Source organism: Calidris pugnax, unplaced genomic scaffold, assembly GCF_001431845.1.
Source record: "Calidris pugnax isolate Ruff unplaced genomic scaffold, ASM143184v1 scaffold44, whole genome shotgun sequence".
NCBI classification, from domain to species: Eukaryota; Metazoa; Chordata; class Aves; order Charadriiformes; family Scolopacidae; genus Calidris; species Calidris pugnax.
Window position 1 is genome coordinate 48,206,227 of NW_015094506.1, and position 15,896 is coordinate 48,222,122.

General features: G+C 37.3%; 1 protein-coding gene across 3 annotated transcripts in view; it reads right to left on the reverse strand.

Annotated features, from left to right (window-relative positions):
• The window catches only part of HGF (hepatocyte growth factor (hepapoietin A; scatter factor)), a 62,044-nt gene that overhangs the window by 30,219 nt on the left and 15,929 nt on the right, over positions 1-15,896 (reverse strand). For 2 of the 3 annotated variants that reach the window (XM_014963183.1, XM_014963182.1), the window contains exons 3-7: positions 13,988-14,100; positions 13,266-13,380; positions 8,401-8,543; positions 6,534-6,654; positions 1,637-1,755 (exon numbers count right to left, since the gene is read on the reverse strand). In XM_014963183.1, the coding sequence (XP_014818669.1) occupies positions 1,637-1,755; positions 6,534-6,654; positions 8,401-8,543; positions 13,266-13,380; positions 13,988-14,100 (611 nt within the window). The remainder of the gene's footprint in view (positions 1-1,636; positions 1,756-6,533; positions 6,655-8,400; positions 8,544-13,265; positions 13,381-13,987; positions 14,101-15,896) is intronic. The other variant, XM_014963184.1, reaches the window with a different exon arrangement.

Consider the following 15,896-nt stretch of genomic DNA (forward strand, 5'->3'; position numbering starts at 1 on the left):
CTTGTTATTATTTTTCTTTTTTTCCTCTCTTTTTTTGAATTCTCACAGAAATCTAGTTCCAGGTGAGCTTTATTGTTAATTTTAATAGAAACTATTCTCTTCTGTCCTTTTCCCAAGAGAGCCAAATGAATTTTACAATGACATAAGGCTACTGAAGTGACATTCAGAGCTAGATGAAAAGCAGAGTGTCTGGTTTTGAGGATTTTTATTTTTTTTAACATTTAATTTTGGTCAAAATTCAAGGAAGATATCAAAGGACATTGTAGTTTACAAAACTGCAGAACTAAGAGAAACTGACTTTCTCATGAGCTAATATGACACTGAGTTTCACTGATCGGTTTTAGAAGCTTCCCATTGTCTCTACTTCACAGAAAGTTCAAAAATACTGTTTTCCCTGTTCTGCCTGTATTCCAGAGGGTTCTGCCACAAGGTTGGGGAACGTGAAGCTGACAGGCTTCTATAATATGCATTCAGTCAAAGTCATGTCTTGTTTTCAAAAATTGCCTTTATCTCTAAGATGTTATAAACAGAGTGTTTTGAGTAAAGAGAATAAAAACACTTGCCTAGGTATTATGAGACTGCCTTTAATATTGTGATTGTACATTGACTATTTCACAGGTTGTCAGTTCACTAAAAGGAAAAAAAAAGAGAGGAGACTATCCTGTAGATCCAAAACCTGTGAATGATGCAAGGGATTTCAAGGATGCAAGTCTTTGTGTCCTGATTAAAACATGTCCCAACGAAACTTAATTCTACCAGCAGTTTCAGCCCCAGCATTACCATGAAAGTCTAAAAAACATTACTTTACCCAAGTTTTCAAAGGGAGGTCCAGTAGTTTTACCTTCCTCATTGTCCCTGTACTGCCCATTTAAGACATCTAGTTATCACTAGAACAAAGCCATCAGAGCTACCACCAAGGTTAGGAGGATCTGGGCTTTGAAGATAGAATATGCTGCAAAATGCTCTAGAAATTCTGAACTAAAGCATCTCAAAGTTGACATCCAACATTTGTATAGCTTAATGTTACTTTGATTCAATTCCCTGTCTTGAAGTGAGGATAACAAAAGTAGCATCTTGTAGTTGATGTATGAAAAGAAATGAATTGCCTGTGGAGTGCTTTGATACTGGAGTGCTGAATATCACAGAGAAACCCATGAGGAAATTAGTAATTCTGTCTTCAGCACAAGGCTGAACAGTGTGCAGGAACCAAGGCCTAGAACTGCAAGAGGAAAACAAAGCAATGAACAGCTGTTGACAGAGAGAACATTGAGTAGGTAAGGTGTGCATGCATCTGCTCACAATTTGTAATACAGGTGCCCACCATCTCCAAACTAAAACTGTATATGAGATCTTCAAGATGATGCTACCTCGCACTTTTAGTTCCTGATTTTCCTACATTTTAATGCAATTTCCTGTATGTAAGATATACGTATATTCCAGTGCCAAGTAACACGCAATTCTTTTACGTCCTGTCCAGATTAAATTCAGTGTCCTTATAGGAGATCCTCTTTGAAAGCTATGCGTTAGAAGTCAGTGAAGTGCAATGAATGAACTAGCTGTGGTCCTATATTGCTTGAACTATCTGTGTCCAGATTTCAGAAAGGAAAAGGAAGTAATAAATTTTCCTCAAACTCACCACACGTTTTAATTGCACAGAACTCCCAGGGGGTGTTAGGGTCAAGAGTGTAGCACCATGGTCTCAGCTTGCCATCAGGATTGCGGCAGTAATTATCATCAAAGCCCTTGTCAGGATATCTGCAAACCACAATGAGAAACGTGTCAGCGAAGTCTTCCTGGCAACACTGCACAGGCTTGTACAAGGGCAGTCTTCAGCAGAAGCAAACAAGAACCGGTTCCTATTAACCTTGGATCTGATCCTGTGAGATGGATGCAAATACTCTTTTAACACTATTAGAAAGTTAATAACATAGAGTCTCCTTCCAAATGTGCAGCAGAATCAGACCTCCACTGAGGGGATTCCCTGCTGTGCTAATGCACAGGACACCGGATGGGGTAACTCTGCTAATTGCTAAACTCTTGCTCTTGTGTCTGTCAACTGATGACCAGACTCAAAAGCCACTAGTTTTTCTGAAACAGCCCAATTAAGTGTGGATTATATAAACACTGCCTGGCATGCCGGACTCATTAAGAAAACAGGTTCTTCAGTGCAACAGCCCTGGGTTCAAACTGGAAGTTATTTGAATAGCTATGTTACTAATGATAGCTCCATTTTTGTAATAGAGCTAGTTCTGGGTCATGCCCTCATTTCAAGCATTGGGGAAAAAAAGGGAGAAAAATAAGGAATTAACTTCCGTCTCACTTTGTCTCATTAAGATTTGAAACTATTGTGCCATTTAATTGTTTCCACGTTCCTACTGGCATCATTGAACAGTCAGGCAGACATTCAAGATAAGGAAGTTATTTTTGTATAAATGTGCTACATGAACATTTATGAACTTAAAGAGAAGGAGATAAATGCATAGTTGGTTTTTTTTCCCCAGTGAATAAAAATTGTCTGGGTTTTCCAGTTTTATTGAAACATGTTTGTAAAAGAAACAAAAAGTAGATTTGCCCCTGAGGGAAACATGAAAAGTATGTAAGAGAACAATAAAGTTAACTACCTGGGAATCTGAACCCATTTACAACTACAAGCAGATGTGTTTCACACAAGCAGAGGAAAATATGATTTATAAGTGTGTGTTTCTGCTAAAATGCTTTTTCTGTCAAACAATTATCCTAATCTTGACTCATGCATTTGCAACTTGAACTCTCATCTGCTGGGAAAAATCAAGTTCCTTCATCTATACAAGGGACAGGGACAGGATTTAAGTAGATTTAAAAACAGTAAAAGCCATACAAAAAAAATAAAAAATAAAAAAAAGGAAAAAGCACCCAGAAAAAAGCAACCCGCCAACCAAACAAAAAACCTCAAACCACGAGAAACACTGACAAGGAGAAACTTCAAAAAACTGAGAATTTGAGGGCAGTCAAGAATGCAGTAGTTTCACATCTAGCAGCAATACCCTGTTTTCTGCTACACAGAAGACAAACTGTAAAGGAACAAATTGTGTTCAAGGATATCACAAGAATATAGCTAATGAGCTAATAATATAGCATAAAATGAGATGGCTTTGGCCACCCAGTAGGTGCAGTGATGAGCTTTGGTGTTAGCAGCACGCGTTCCATGTCATGTAGCAATGGAGAGTCCATGGCACTACCCAGGAACCAAGAAAAAACCAGGAATGGCAAGGTATCTGCAGTCATAGCTCCCAAAAGCCATTCTAAACAACTGGGGATGTAAAGAATCCACTTTGTAGAAGGCAAGTATCTTTCATAGCACTGAATGCTTTCTCCTTCCTAATATTATGTAATATGGTACCACAGGATGTCAAAAAAGTGTTAATTTACTAATTAAAACTTAAGTAGAGGTGCAACCGTTCTTCCAGGATAAACCTTTCACTGTCTTTGTGGGATGGAGTAGTGTCTGTGAACGGTATCATTCCACCTATTTACGTGCCCTTTCCTAGAGTAACAGAGTCCCAGTCATCGGCTCTCCCCACAGTATTCAGGCACACTTCTGCCTTCCCTCATATTGAGCAAACAACAGTTCCTCAGTTCCTATAGAAAACATCAACTAACACCTTTAAGGCACAAATATTAGGGATAAGATAAACAACAGGGCTTTAAACTGCTCTAAAATTCAGGTGTGAGACTGTGGAAGATTCCTTGGGAGCTAATCCCTTTGCTTTGCACATTCCTCCTTCACCCAGTACACTTGGGTATGGACCACTTGTTTGAACCCAACAAAGAGCCTGAGGTTTCCAAGATCTTTCAGAAACTTACATATTTGATTTCCACCACCACCCCCCTTGAAACTGCTGTGCTTCACTGCTGAAACTGAAACAAAGCATTAAGAGATACATCTGGTGGCAAAATAAAGACCTTTCCTCAGTTTCTGGGGGAGAGAAAAAGAGTGTTAGACAAAGAGATAACATTTATTCTTTTTAAAGAGACAGATGTTGTTCTCTAGCTCTGCTGGAACTAAACTGAAACTTAGTGTTTAAACTCTTCAACAATATTTCTTCTCCCATTCTTTCTGTTTTGAAATACTTGCAGGATTGGAAACTTGATTTTGTAAAAAGTAAATTTTTCTATAACAGATATAAACCAGAGTATTTTAATAAAAGGATACCTACAGTTATTCAACTCTTATACTGCACTTCAACCCCACTTTTCTCCAGGGAGTAAGTACCTATTTTGAGACTATATTTGATTTTCTGCAGAAAATATGACCAGAAGAGGAAAGAACTGTTGCTTCTGTATACACACCTATGTCTCTTTAAGTCATTATCCTCAATGGTCTTCCTTCCATACTGAGATATAATGCTACCCATGCAGAGTACAGGAGAGAACTGGCGCTTCAGAATACAATTCTGCATCCACTAATAGCTAAGAACAGATCATGGAGGAGTTGTCTGGGGGGATGCCTACTCTTAACTTCAATCACATCTAAGTAAACAGGAACTATTAATTCTCTTCAGTAACTTCTGAATGGAATAAATGTGGAACAACAACTCACTGAGGTGACAAAAAGGAAAAGTGAGACATATTCAAGATAACCTCTCTCTCTTTGTCATTGCAACAGATGAATCCATAAATGAAAATAAGTTTAAATCTGTCCAGCGAGTTCTTTCTGGTTTCCAGGCTTTTCACATTAGCCCTAGATAGTATAGTATAAGCCTCTCTAGAGATTGCTGCATTTTAATGGGTCATTTGTTCCAGACCTTCTCTTTTACTTTCAACATAAATAACTATTAATAAAAACCCAAACAAACCAAAGCCCAAGACATTTTTAAAAACTAGTATAATCAAAGTGCAATTGTCACTACCTTTAGTGACCACTCCATGAAGTTAATTAACATCAGTGTATTAGAAATGTACTGGCCCCCAGTTACTCTTCTGAAAGCACATACAAATCAGCTCAATCTGGGTGGGTTGCTTTATGGAAAAAAAAAAAAAAAAAGGAATTTTTATAACAGGCCGAAAACTCTCAAGAACACATTTTCTGAAGGAAATCTTTTCAAGGAGGAAGCAGATCATTCATGAGACTGCACTTAGTCTGAAAAATCATTTTGCAAACAATCCAAAATTAACATAAAACAGAAATTTCCTCCTGACAATAAAATTGTTATTGTTTTTACCCAAAAGTTCTATAAATGTTTCACTCCCAATGAACCAAATTCTTCCTGTAACTTACTATAGAATGCACAGCAAGTGCATGGCAAAACTCAGAAACAGATTATCTTCAGTCCCAGTTTGCTAATACAAAATATTTATTGTCGCAGAACTATGGGATAGCCTGTTGTTATTCATGAAGCAGATCATCTGAGCCAAGAGGAAAAAGAAGTTATAGCACATAAACTCCAAAAATCCAGCTCCTTAATGTTTTCCTGAAAAATCAGACTTTCTAAATTCTGCCTGTATTTCTGAGTATGAAAATGATGCTTTATTTAGTGGAACACTTCAACATATATAAAGATGATTTCAGTGTAAGGTCTCAGGCATTCTCAGTCATTGTTTATTATTGCAGTCTTCCTCTGGCAGTTTAAGTTATTCAATCCACTTTATAAATGGAGCTAATCCAAAATCCAGAGTAAAACTAAAGTGAAACTTTAGTCCGGTCTAAGAGAAACACAAAGTCCCTCCTGTGTGGCCTAAACCCCCACACAAAACCCTTCCAAAAGGTTGTATTATTGATGACCCTCTGTGGTTGGGTGAATTTTACCCTCCAGGACAAACCCTAATGGGGGATGCAATTTTCTTGTTATTTCTGACTCATCTTTTGGCATTATGTATCTATTCCTAAATTAAAATAAATAAATAAATAAAAGTCTAAAACATAAATCCATGTGCATAAAATGCTAAACAGAATGCTGAACTCCTTTTCCAAGCTGAAAAAAAACATGTAGGGGCAAACATTTTAGTCATACAAATGGGATACTTAGACCTCATTTCAACAGAAGACCATCATCAGCTTTAAGCTTGTTCAGTACTTCAAAAAAGGAATACATTCTGACTTGACAATGTTATAAGTTTATATTCACTAACTATGTTAAGAACTCTAAGAAAAAGTTATGACTTTTAATTATTACTTACTTTGTAATTAAGATATTTTAAACTGACCGAAGCTACATAACAATATATACAGAAACATCCAGATGCTAATTTTTTATTGCCAATGAAGCTAGAGAGGAAATCCTTATCAATTAATGCAGCACGTGTACATCGCTGCAGTACACAGCCATGGGATGTAGCCACAATTGCACAAAAAAAGCCACTTGTCCCCATCCTGCATCCTCATCGCGACTGTAGCCAGCTTTCACACACCATGGGCCAGGTGCCCACATACTTAAAACTGGTGAATTCCACCAATTTCAGTTCAGCTAATGCTGGTTTTGCACAACTGGTTCCAGAACTTGTGTGATTTTCAAATTATAACCACATGCATTTACTTGAGGGAGAAGAAGGATTACCTCTCTGGACGAAATTTGTGTTTGTGTGGTCTCTGAAGATCCCAGCGCTGACACTCCTTGCCCGACTCTGTGTGATCCATTGGCCCTCTGTAGCTCTCTCCATTGCAGGTCATGCATTCAACTAGGGAAAAGAAAGAAAGAAAAAAAAAAAAAAAAAGAAAAGAAAAAAGGTACTAGTCATTTATTATGCTGATGACTTGTAGCATAGAAAAAAAAAAAAAAAAAACCTTAAAAAAATTAAATCATATCCCTGCTGTTAGAACTGAAACCAACCTAGAGAGGTGTAAAAAAGTGGTATCTTTTAGTTAGGTTGGTATGAGAAATGTCCTTTGGAATAGAATTGCATCTCCTCCTTTGGAATAGAATTGCATCTCCTCCTTAGATCTAACCCAGATGCTTAAATTTAATATCACTTTATAGAACACTTATGGTTTTGAGACAGGTAGGTGCAAGCTGCTAGAGGCATTCATGTTCCTTTTTTAACCATATCTATGGTTAGGAACAAAGGGAGACACACACCTAAGGAAGGAGTACTTTTTAGAGGTGATATTTTCTAAGTAACATTGATTATACTGAAATCACTCTAAGTCGTAGTACAATAACAGCACAAGTCCATAATAATGACTGAATCACAATTTCGTGCAGTACAGTCTGTCTCTTTAAATTCCCGGCACTTTCAGCTACATATGATACTGTTTCTTTTCGATACTAATTCTTTTTGGCAGCTTAAACTATGATACATTTTCAGCCCTGGTTTGGGAAAGTGGGGGGTGGAGGGAGAGTGGGCAAAAGATACCAAAGGGATTTGAAATCACTGTTGAGCAAAATATGCTTCATAATTTAGAATGAGAGGTCTTAAAATATAAAATAAATTCACCATAATTAACTATAGACAGATTTCTCAAGTGCACTCTAATTAGAGCAATTGTAACGAAGGATCACTTAGTAAATACTAATTTATGCAATTACAGATCTCACTCTTCAGTCAAAACATCCGCCACCAAATTTTTCATCCTGCAGTGAGCTCCAGGTCTTATCCCATTTGAAGCTCACTTAAATTGATCTTTAAATGTTAGCTTTTAATAGATTTTCAAGCTCCTTGTAAATCGTTCTCTTCCTTCCTCTTTTCCTCCTGCCCTCTCCCTTTTCTTCCCCCACCACTGCATAGTTATTGAACATGACACATTAGCAAGCATCCTATCTTGAGAATTTAAATGGATTGATTGACTGGAACTGAATTGGCTGATTAGCAAGATATAAGAGCTCAGTTTAGAGCTTAACAGAACTTAAAAGCCAACAAATGCAATGGTGCACATGAAGTGTCTTTTGAATTATGTGACTTGAAAGTCAAATGGGATTTGAGTTATAAAATCTTTTACTTATTTACAGTATTTGAAAAACAAAATGCATGTTTAGATTGAGCTTTCATCCTGTAATTCAGTTATCTATATTTTAATCAAAAAGAAGAAGAAAATTTTATTTTACCAGGGAATAGCACTAGATGATTCTATCACACAATAATACTGAGGTTGTTAATGGATTCACTATGGGCTAGACAAGTGAAAAAAGGGTCACATTTGTGCAATCAGCTCAACTTCATTGTTCCCGCTCCTCGGTGACCTGAAAAGAAGCTGCTGAGCCTAAAAGCTTGTTTAAGTCTTCCAGAGTACTGGGAGATAACAAGACCTTCTCTTTCTCTAATAACGGCTTTTCTTGCTACGTGAGTTATTCTTGCTGAGAAATCACCTATTCTTTCTCCAAAGTCCATGAGCAAGCATCACTGAAACTACTGTTTCATTGTCCCTGTTCTGCGTACCTGCTGTCAGCAGAGAAAAGGCAGCTTTCCGCGCGAGCCGGGCCGCGTTACCTTGTGAGCAGAGGGGGATGTCGCAGACTTCGTGGCGCGTCTCCGGGCTGGTGGTGAAACACCACGGCCCTCCCTCTTCCCCTCGGGGGTTTCGACAGTAGTTTTCCCGCAGGTCTTTACCCCGATAGCTCGAAGGCAAAAAGCTAGTTTTAAAATGACAATCATTACAGTATAAGAGCATGCAAGCTTGGATGTTAATCATACTATTTTTTTACAAACAGTTAGAAACAATCACATTTCGGCTTCCTTCTCCCTCCACCCTGCCTACACAAACGCACACACCCAAATATCTGTCCATACACAAATACGCATCTTCAGTCAGGATTACTCAATCAATGGCCTAAATCTGGGACAATTTGTCTAGCCCATAGCTTGCTCTAGCAAGTTTTACTCCCGTCCCTCGGGCACCCGGAGCCAACTATCTGCTGCAAAGCCAGAGACAGCAGCACACTCCCTGCCAGCCCTCGCTGCCCTCTCCCTCATGAGCTTGGAACTACTCACACAATGGTGGAAGGACTCTGGAAGAAAGGAAAAATTGTATTGGGTGCACAGGGGAAATATTTATTGGGTCCATACACATGCCAGACCTGCCATCCACAGGCGTGTTGTGCACATACAACGGGCCTGGCTGGGCTCAGCATACACCTACTACATATAGCCCACAAGCAGGGACTCCTCTTCTTGTCCCTGGTCAGGCAGCACCCAGAACTGGGCATCAGGAGTGCGTGAGCGTGACCGAGCAGTGTGACACACGGCACCGAGAGGCTTTCATTGCCTGAAGCCATAGGCCACTTTGCATTTCAGCATCAGAAATTTCCCCAGATCCCATTTTAGCTGTCTTGTTCCATGTTCTGCCACAAGCCCCACTGTTGTCACCTTAGGGTCTGCTACTTATAGACCCACTCATCATCACTGTCGTTCAAATTAGGTCATTTAACAGTGACCTGGCTGCCTTATACTATGCTCTCTCTACCGTTATATTTTCTGCTTTTGCTGTAAGGGGCTATTAAATAACAAAACACCTTAATATTTTTCCCTTAGATTAGGAGTTCTCAGGCCAATGCTAAGCACTTTGTTTTTCTTTAGTGATTTGGAAATGTGAGCAAATACTCTATTTTTTGCCTAACACACATTTTTAGTATGAGACCTTGCTGCTTATGCTCAGTCCATCAAATATAAACTCTCTAGGATCAAGGTTTTGTGTTCTTAGCTGTCTGTAAAGTTATGTTTTGTAAAGTATGTCACCCCTAGAGAATCCCTCTCATATACACTGACATATAGAGACAAATATAAATGTGTACATATATATATATTTATACATAAAAGTAATACAAGTTATTTTTCCCCACAAACTAGGGAATCAGTAACCCATAATAAGGAGCCCAACCGCAGTGCTGATTCTGTTCAGTGCCACTGCAAGAGCTCATGACCACACTCAGGCTGCACATTGCAGACAAACCCAGTGACACTTCACTGCCAGTGTCATGGCAGTGAGGTTTAAACAGCAGCTAAATCTCTATAGTTAAAAATCACATTCAATTTAGATTTTGTTGTTGTTACTAATTGAAAAGTTGGGCAAAATACATAGAGGACCACACAAAACTTGCAATTCAACTTAAGAAATTGATTCATTTTGTGAGTTTTTTAAGATTTGTTCCAGTTATTTTTCTTCATTATGTTTAAATTCTGCTGGAAATATCACAAGTAAAGTGAAACTTTTATTCTGAAAATACCCAATACCTTATTTTGGGGTGTTTTTGGGGGGGGTTATGTTGTTTGGCTTTTTTTGTTTGTTTTTGTTTTGGTGTGGGTTTTTTTTAATCAACAAGGAAATTCCATGTATCCATATTCTAAAGGAAAAAAAAGGAATAAAATTTCATCAGATTTCTTTTAGAAAACTGTAGGCACTTGTCAGCTTAGGAACCTAAACTAAGCACTTGGGACAGTCTTTATACACAGACACTGATTTAATTTATATACAAAAGCAGAAGAGAAACGTATGGTTCCTGCTGTCCTTGGCAAATTCTATTTTACAAATGAATAAATTAACAATTTATAAAGAGAGAAAGAGAGAGAAACAAAAAGAAAATTCTGACATGTGACATTTTAATCATGTTTTATTCCCATTAATGAAATCTTTGAACTAACTGAAGTGGAAAATACCTCTGTTAATTGCATTGTGGTTCTAGTCAAGGCATGTGGAAGCATTATTTAAAAGTGCTTTTCTTATTTTTAGTGCTTGAAGAGAATAATTTTTATGTCATTATTGCTGCCTATAAAATTGTTACTTCTGTTTTGCCTCTGTAGTCTTGCAATATAAATATCTCAAATTTTTTCAGCTTAAGACAGCCCTGGGCAAGCTTTTCTGAGAGGCCATTGCAACCTGTGTGCATGTTAAAGTGGTATGTTGGTGCATACTAGAAAATTTTATTTCATTTTCCTTCTGGAAAATCTTTCTGCTCAGAAATTGTGGACATTACAAAATATGGAGAAAAGGCATTTCAAATGACACCAGGTATGATGTCAAAATATTTTTTTTTAAAAAAAAAGGTCTCCATGAATATCTTTAGAAACTCAAGACGGGTCAGATATACAAATAGCTTCAACAGGTATTCAAGCAACATTCTTGAGGGAGGAAAAGATGAGATACTGTAAAGACCCACCCAGAATTGGAAGATTAAACACACAGTTTTAGGAGTGGCACTTTTAGTTCAACTATATTAGGTAAGGAAAAAAAAGAAGAAAGCCAAAAACTGAAGCCAATAAGAGTAATGGTGAAAACAGATTCAACCACAACAACGGTCATGGAAACTAGCAAAAATCCTGTGAAATACTGGTCTACCCTTCGACCATTTATCTTTGAAGCCTTTTCGCATTGGCTTTATCCATTTAGACAAAAAGCTCTTAAGAGCAAAAAGAAAGATAGTCTTGTAATCTATATTAAAATGGAGATTAAAACAATGTAATCCTGATTTCAGCTGGGAGTCTCTAGGTTCTACTGGAATACAAATAAATAATAATATAGTTTGTTAAATCCAAGCATAAGTTTAAAGTCTGAAGTTATTTCAATTGTTTCTAGAAAGATAATGAAAAAATGGTAAAGTACATTTCTGCCTTGGATATGAAAAAGGGATTTATTTTCCAGTGGCACTTTGTGATAATCAGATGTTGAGAAAACTGACCGAATAATCTAAGCCTTTCATACTAATAAGTTCCAAACACACCACTACTGTCTGCTTCTTCCCATCTCCCTCATGTCTCTGATGATGAAATCATATTTTCTGATGTTGAAAAACAAAATTAGCATGCAGCCACCTCATTTATCCAGTGACCTTTTAAAAATTAAACTTATTGCACAAGGCAGGAGAAAAGTCATTCTCATAAAATACATCACAGAAGAGTGGCTGTCCAAATGCATTAGATATAGCAGTGTAAGCTGTTTATTAAAATGTAATTTACTGATAATATATACTATTTAGACACCTTTATTTATATAAAGTCATATTTATATTATATAGAATAATTGTTCATTCTTGCTTAGGCTGTAATTATAGAGAATCCTTTCATTTCTAAAAGATGAAGACTGCATACTTCAAGGTGTTGAGTCTCAAGAGGTCATTGTTCTGGGAGCTGATGGTATTTATCATACATTCACAATTAAGAGGAGCTCTGGTCCCACACTGAAAATGAGACACACTACCATCTATATTATAAGCAGCCAAATCCAGTCCAGTCCAAGCCTGAGGCTCAGCTTTGTAACACATCATAAGAGGAGAAAACCCAAGTATCCTTTGCCTTTAATGTTGTTCCAAGATATCATCTTGCACACTGGATAGATTTGGTCAGGACAGGACTGAGCAGTGCACAGCCCAGTCTCCAGCTTGGCACCTCCTAAACAAAGTGCTGCTGCAGGGAGTCCAGAGCAAAAGGCAGCAATGTGGACAGGAAGCTTATGGATGAGAGGACACTGGGTTTGGCTCTTAAGGGTTTATTATCTAAATGTCTAAAGCCAATACAAAATGGTTCAAAGAGAAAGGGTCAAAGAGTAGACCAGTGCTTCATGGTCCTTTTGCTAGTTTCCAGCAACGTTTATTGTGATTGAATCTGTTTTTACCATTACCCTTACTGGCTGCAGTTTTTGGCTTTCTTCTCTTTTTCCTTAGCCAATATAGTTGGACTAAGTCTACTTTCAAGGTGTAGATACAGCCTCAGTTCCTTACTATATCAGATCTTAAAGTCAAAAGTTAAATCCCATTCATGCTGCATCAGTCTTAAATTATTGCTTATATGATCTGAAAGAAAGGATTTCAATAATCTGATCAGTCCTTTCCATGTATTTGTTGCCTGGCCTAAGTGCTTTATAGAGTTTAACATTCTACAAATAAGAGAGAATTAATAGTAATTATGTAAAAAATAGTAACAATAAATATGTACTGACCAAATAGGTGGTCTAATATCCCTATTATCCCTTGTTTTCTAATAATGTATTTTTAAAATCACTCATTTCCTGGGAGTCCAGTGATAAACTTCCAGACCCCAGGCTGAAATTACACAGATGTTTTGTTTCTGCCAGTAGTTAAGAGATCAAAAGGATATAAACAGCTAAAAAAACTGACACGGGAAAGGAAGGGACCCATACACACAGGCTGGCATTAGAAGAGACCTCTTTAGAGAGAGCCCAAAAAGGTAAGGGCTTTCTGGGATCTGGAGAAGAGCATCTCTTGGGAAAGATGGGAATACACCTAAGAGATTTTGTTGCCTAAGGTCAGTTTTCTCATAAATTCTTTGTCTGCTAATAAGTCAAACCATGTCTTATGGAAACTGTCTGAGCATTATTTGCATTGTCTCTGCTCCTGAACTCTTACCTGTGCTCATGGGGGATCATTGAATTCCAGGCTTGACACTGGATACCACTTTTGGTAACAGATATTGTTCCTTTGTAGTCTGCTCCTTTTCCGATTATACAATTCCTGACATAGTCTGTTACAAGAAAAGAGAAGAAAATTAGGGCTTTGGTCAAGGTATTTAAAATTAGAGTTCATCATCAGTTTTCACATAAAAAAGAATATATTTCTGATAGCTTTTAAATACTTAATAACTCAAAACACTGTTTAATTGTACACATACATTCTTGTCTTTTTTTTTTTTTTTTCAAAATATTGATCACTAACTTCCCAAAGAAAGCTACACAAAATGTTTCCAAAGTGCCTTATTCATCAAAAGTCCATGTCTGAGGACTTAAATCCCTCACTAATTAATGAGGTAAATAAAAGCAATATTAAGTCAATAACGGTAACTCATACAACTGAGCTTTTAAGTAGTAAACTGAAGTAGCAGTTCAGACTAGTACATACTAGGGTAGACAAATACATAGGTTGGAAAACTGAGCAAAAGCAAGTTTGTAGATGAGCTTGCATGACAGCAAAACCAGGATATTTGTAAATAAAACTGTAGGATGCAGCTTTCAAAATGCGTAAAACAATCCCATGCCCAGAATACTCTTACAGCCAAAAAGTCACTGACTGACCTCAGCTTTTTTTCCCCCCTCCATAGCTGGAAAAACAAAATCAGTAAATAAATCAGTTACCCTTCTTTTCATACAGATCAAACGCATGGTCTTGCTTCTTTCTCACACCATTTGTCAAGCTGTTGAAGGATAACCAATGGCACCGTTTTGTAACTCTGTCATAAGCAAAGGCCCTGCAAAGAAAATCTGGATGAGAAAAAAATCTCTGTGTGGTTTATAATAATGAAACATGGCTTGCCAAGGAGCATGCAATGACATCAGATTTATTTTTACTGGGAAAGTCAGAGAAACTGCCCAAATTACTATTTAAACCCACAACTGTGCTGACAAGAACAAAGAAACAAAGAAATTAAATTGATGTGGCCATTACATTAAATACCAGCTTGGTTGTTCACACTAATCTAAGAGTTCCCTTGTCATTAAAGATCTTTATTTTAAAAGTGAGATAAATGGGAGTGAGACAGCATTTGTGTCCCCAGTTGTGCTGTTTTCTGGGGAAAAAAAGAAAAAAAGGAAGACTTTTCCAGTAAAGAGGGAACATCTTCTTTACTGTGCTTACAATAGTCCTCTGAAATAGTTAAGTGTCTCACACTGATGGCTTGAGGAAAATTCAAACACAAGGAGTCTGTTTCTTGCCTAGAAAAACAGAGCTGTTTAAAAACAAAATTATTTTTATTTTATGAATAATCTAAACCATGATAGTGTACCTACAGCTTGTCCTTGCTTTGCTTTTGTTTACTTTTTTTCTCTTATTTTTAACTGCTTTCAAGGATAGAGTACAATGTGTACTGAATCGAGTGGATTTGGGGCGGGGGGGTGGAACACAAACATAAATCAGAAGGGAAAAACGCTTTCTTTCAATATTTTACATGAAATCTGCACATCTTTTTCTCCTAACGTCATTTTTAAAGAAAATTCCTTAATTGTAGAGTAAATATTTTAAAGGATTTTAAAAACACAGTTGACTGCCTGGGTGGGGGTAACAATAATTATAATAATATATTAAAACGAAAGGGAAAAAAGAAGAAAAACATATTAAAAAAACCCACAGAATATTCTTTTTTTCCCTTAATTTCTCATTACCACCAAATAACAAATCACTGACATGATACTATTTTCTCTAGCCCACCACAAAGTCTACATTTCTGTCAGCCATCCCAGAACTTCTGAGGTATTTTATTCTGACCTGAGAAGGCATTTTAATACTACTTGATAATATCCAAAAGACACACAGGTTTTCTACACTTCATCCATACTATGGCTGTGCCATATTCCTGAGCACTACATCCCCCATCTCAAAGCTCTTTGATCTTCATTTAATTCCCCTCTCGTCATACAACTTTTTCTGTGTGAGATTTTGCTGGCTTCAGTTAAAAATATTACAAGATCCTATCCAACCTACCCACTCTTCTCTCTTACAAACATCCTCTTCATTATCGTTTCCATCACCAAACAGATTTTTCATCCAACTGCTCTCTCTAGTCTGTTGACTCCAAATGTTTCCAACCTGCTAACCTTCATCCTTCTGCCCTTGTTCAGCCTTCTGTTCTCTCCTGGCGAGTTCTCAAATATGAGTGTATCCAAGTGCCTCTAACTCCATCTTCACAAAAATATCCTTGACCTTTCCTGCCTTTCCAATTACATTCTCCTTTCCCCTCCTCCCTCCTAAAGTGGGAATGCAGAATGCACTGTTTACAAACATTTCTTTCAGTTTTTGCCTTTCATTTGGCTTTTGGTTTCTTTCCAGTTTGTCTTCAGCCACTTCTGCACATAAAAGTTTCTAACAATCTTTTCTTGGACCCAAGTCTGGATGATTTTTACACTTCCAAAGTCAACATATTGAAGCAAATTCTTGGACTTTCTTCTACTGATACTGCTGATCACAACAATTTTTGTTGTTGCTATTTGTAATGAGATAGTCGCTAGATTTTCTGATACTGGAATCCTGTGGTCTATAGTGGAATCCCTT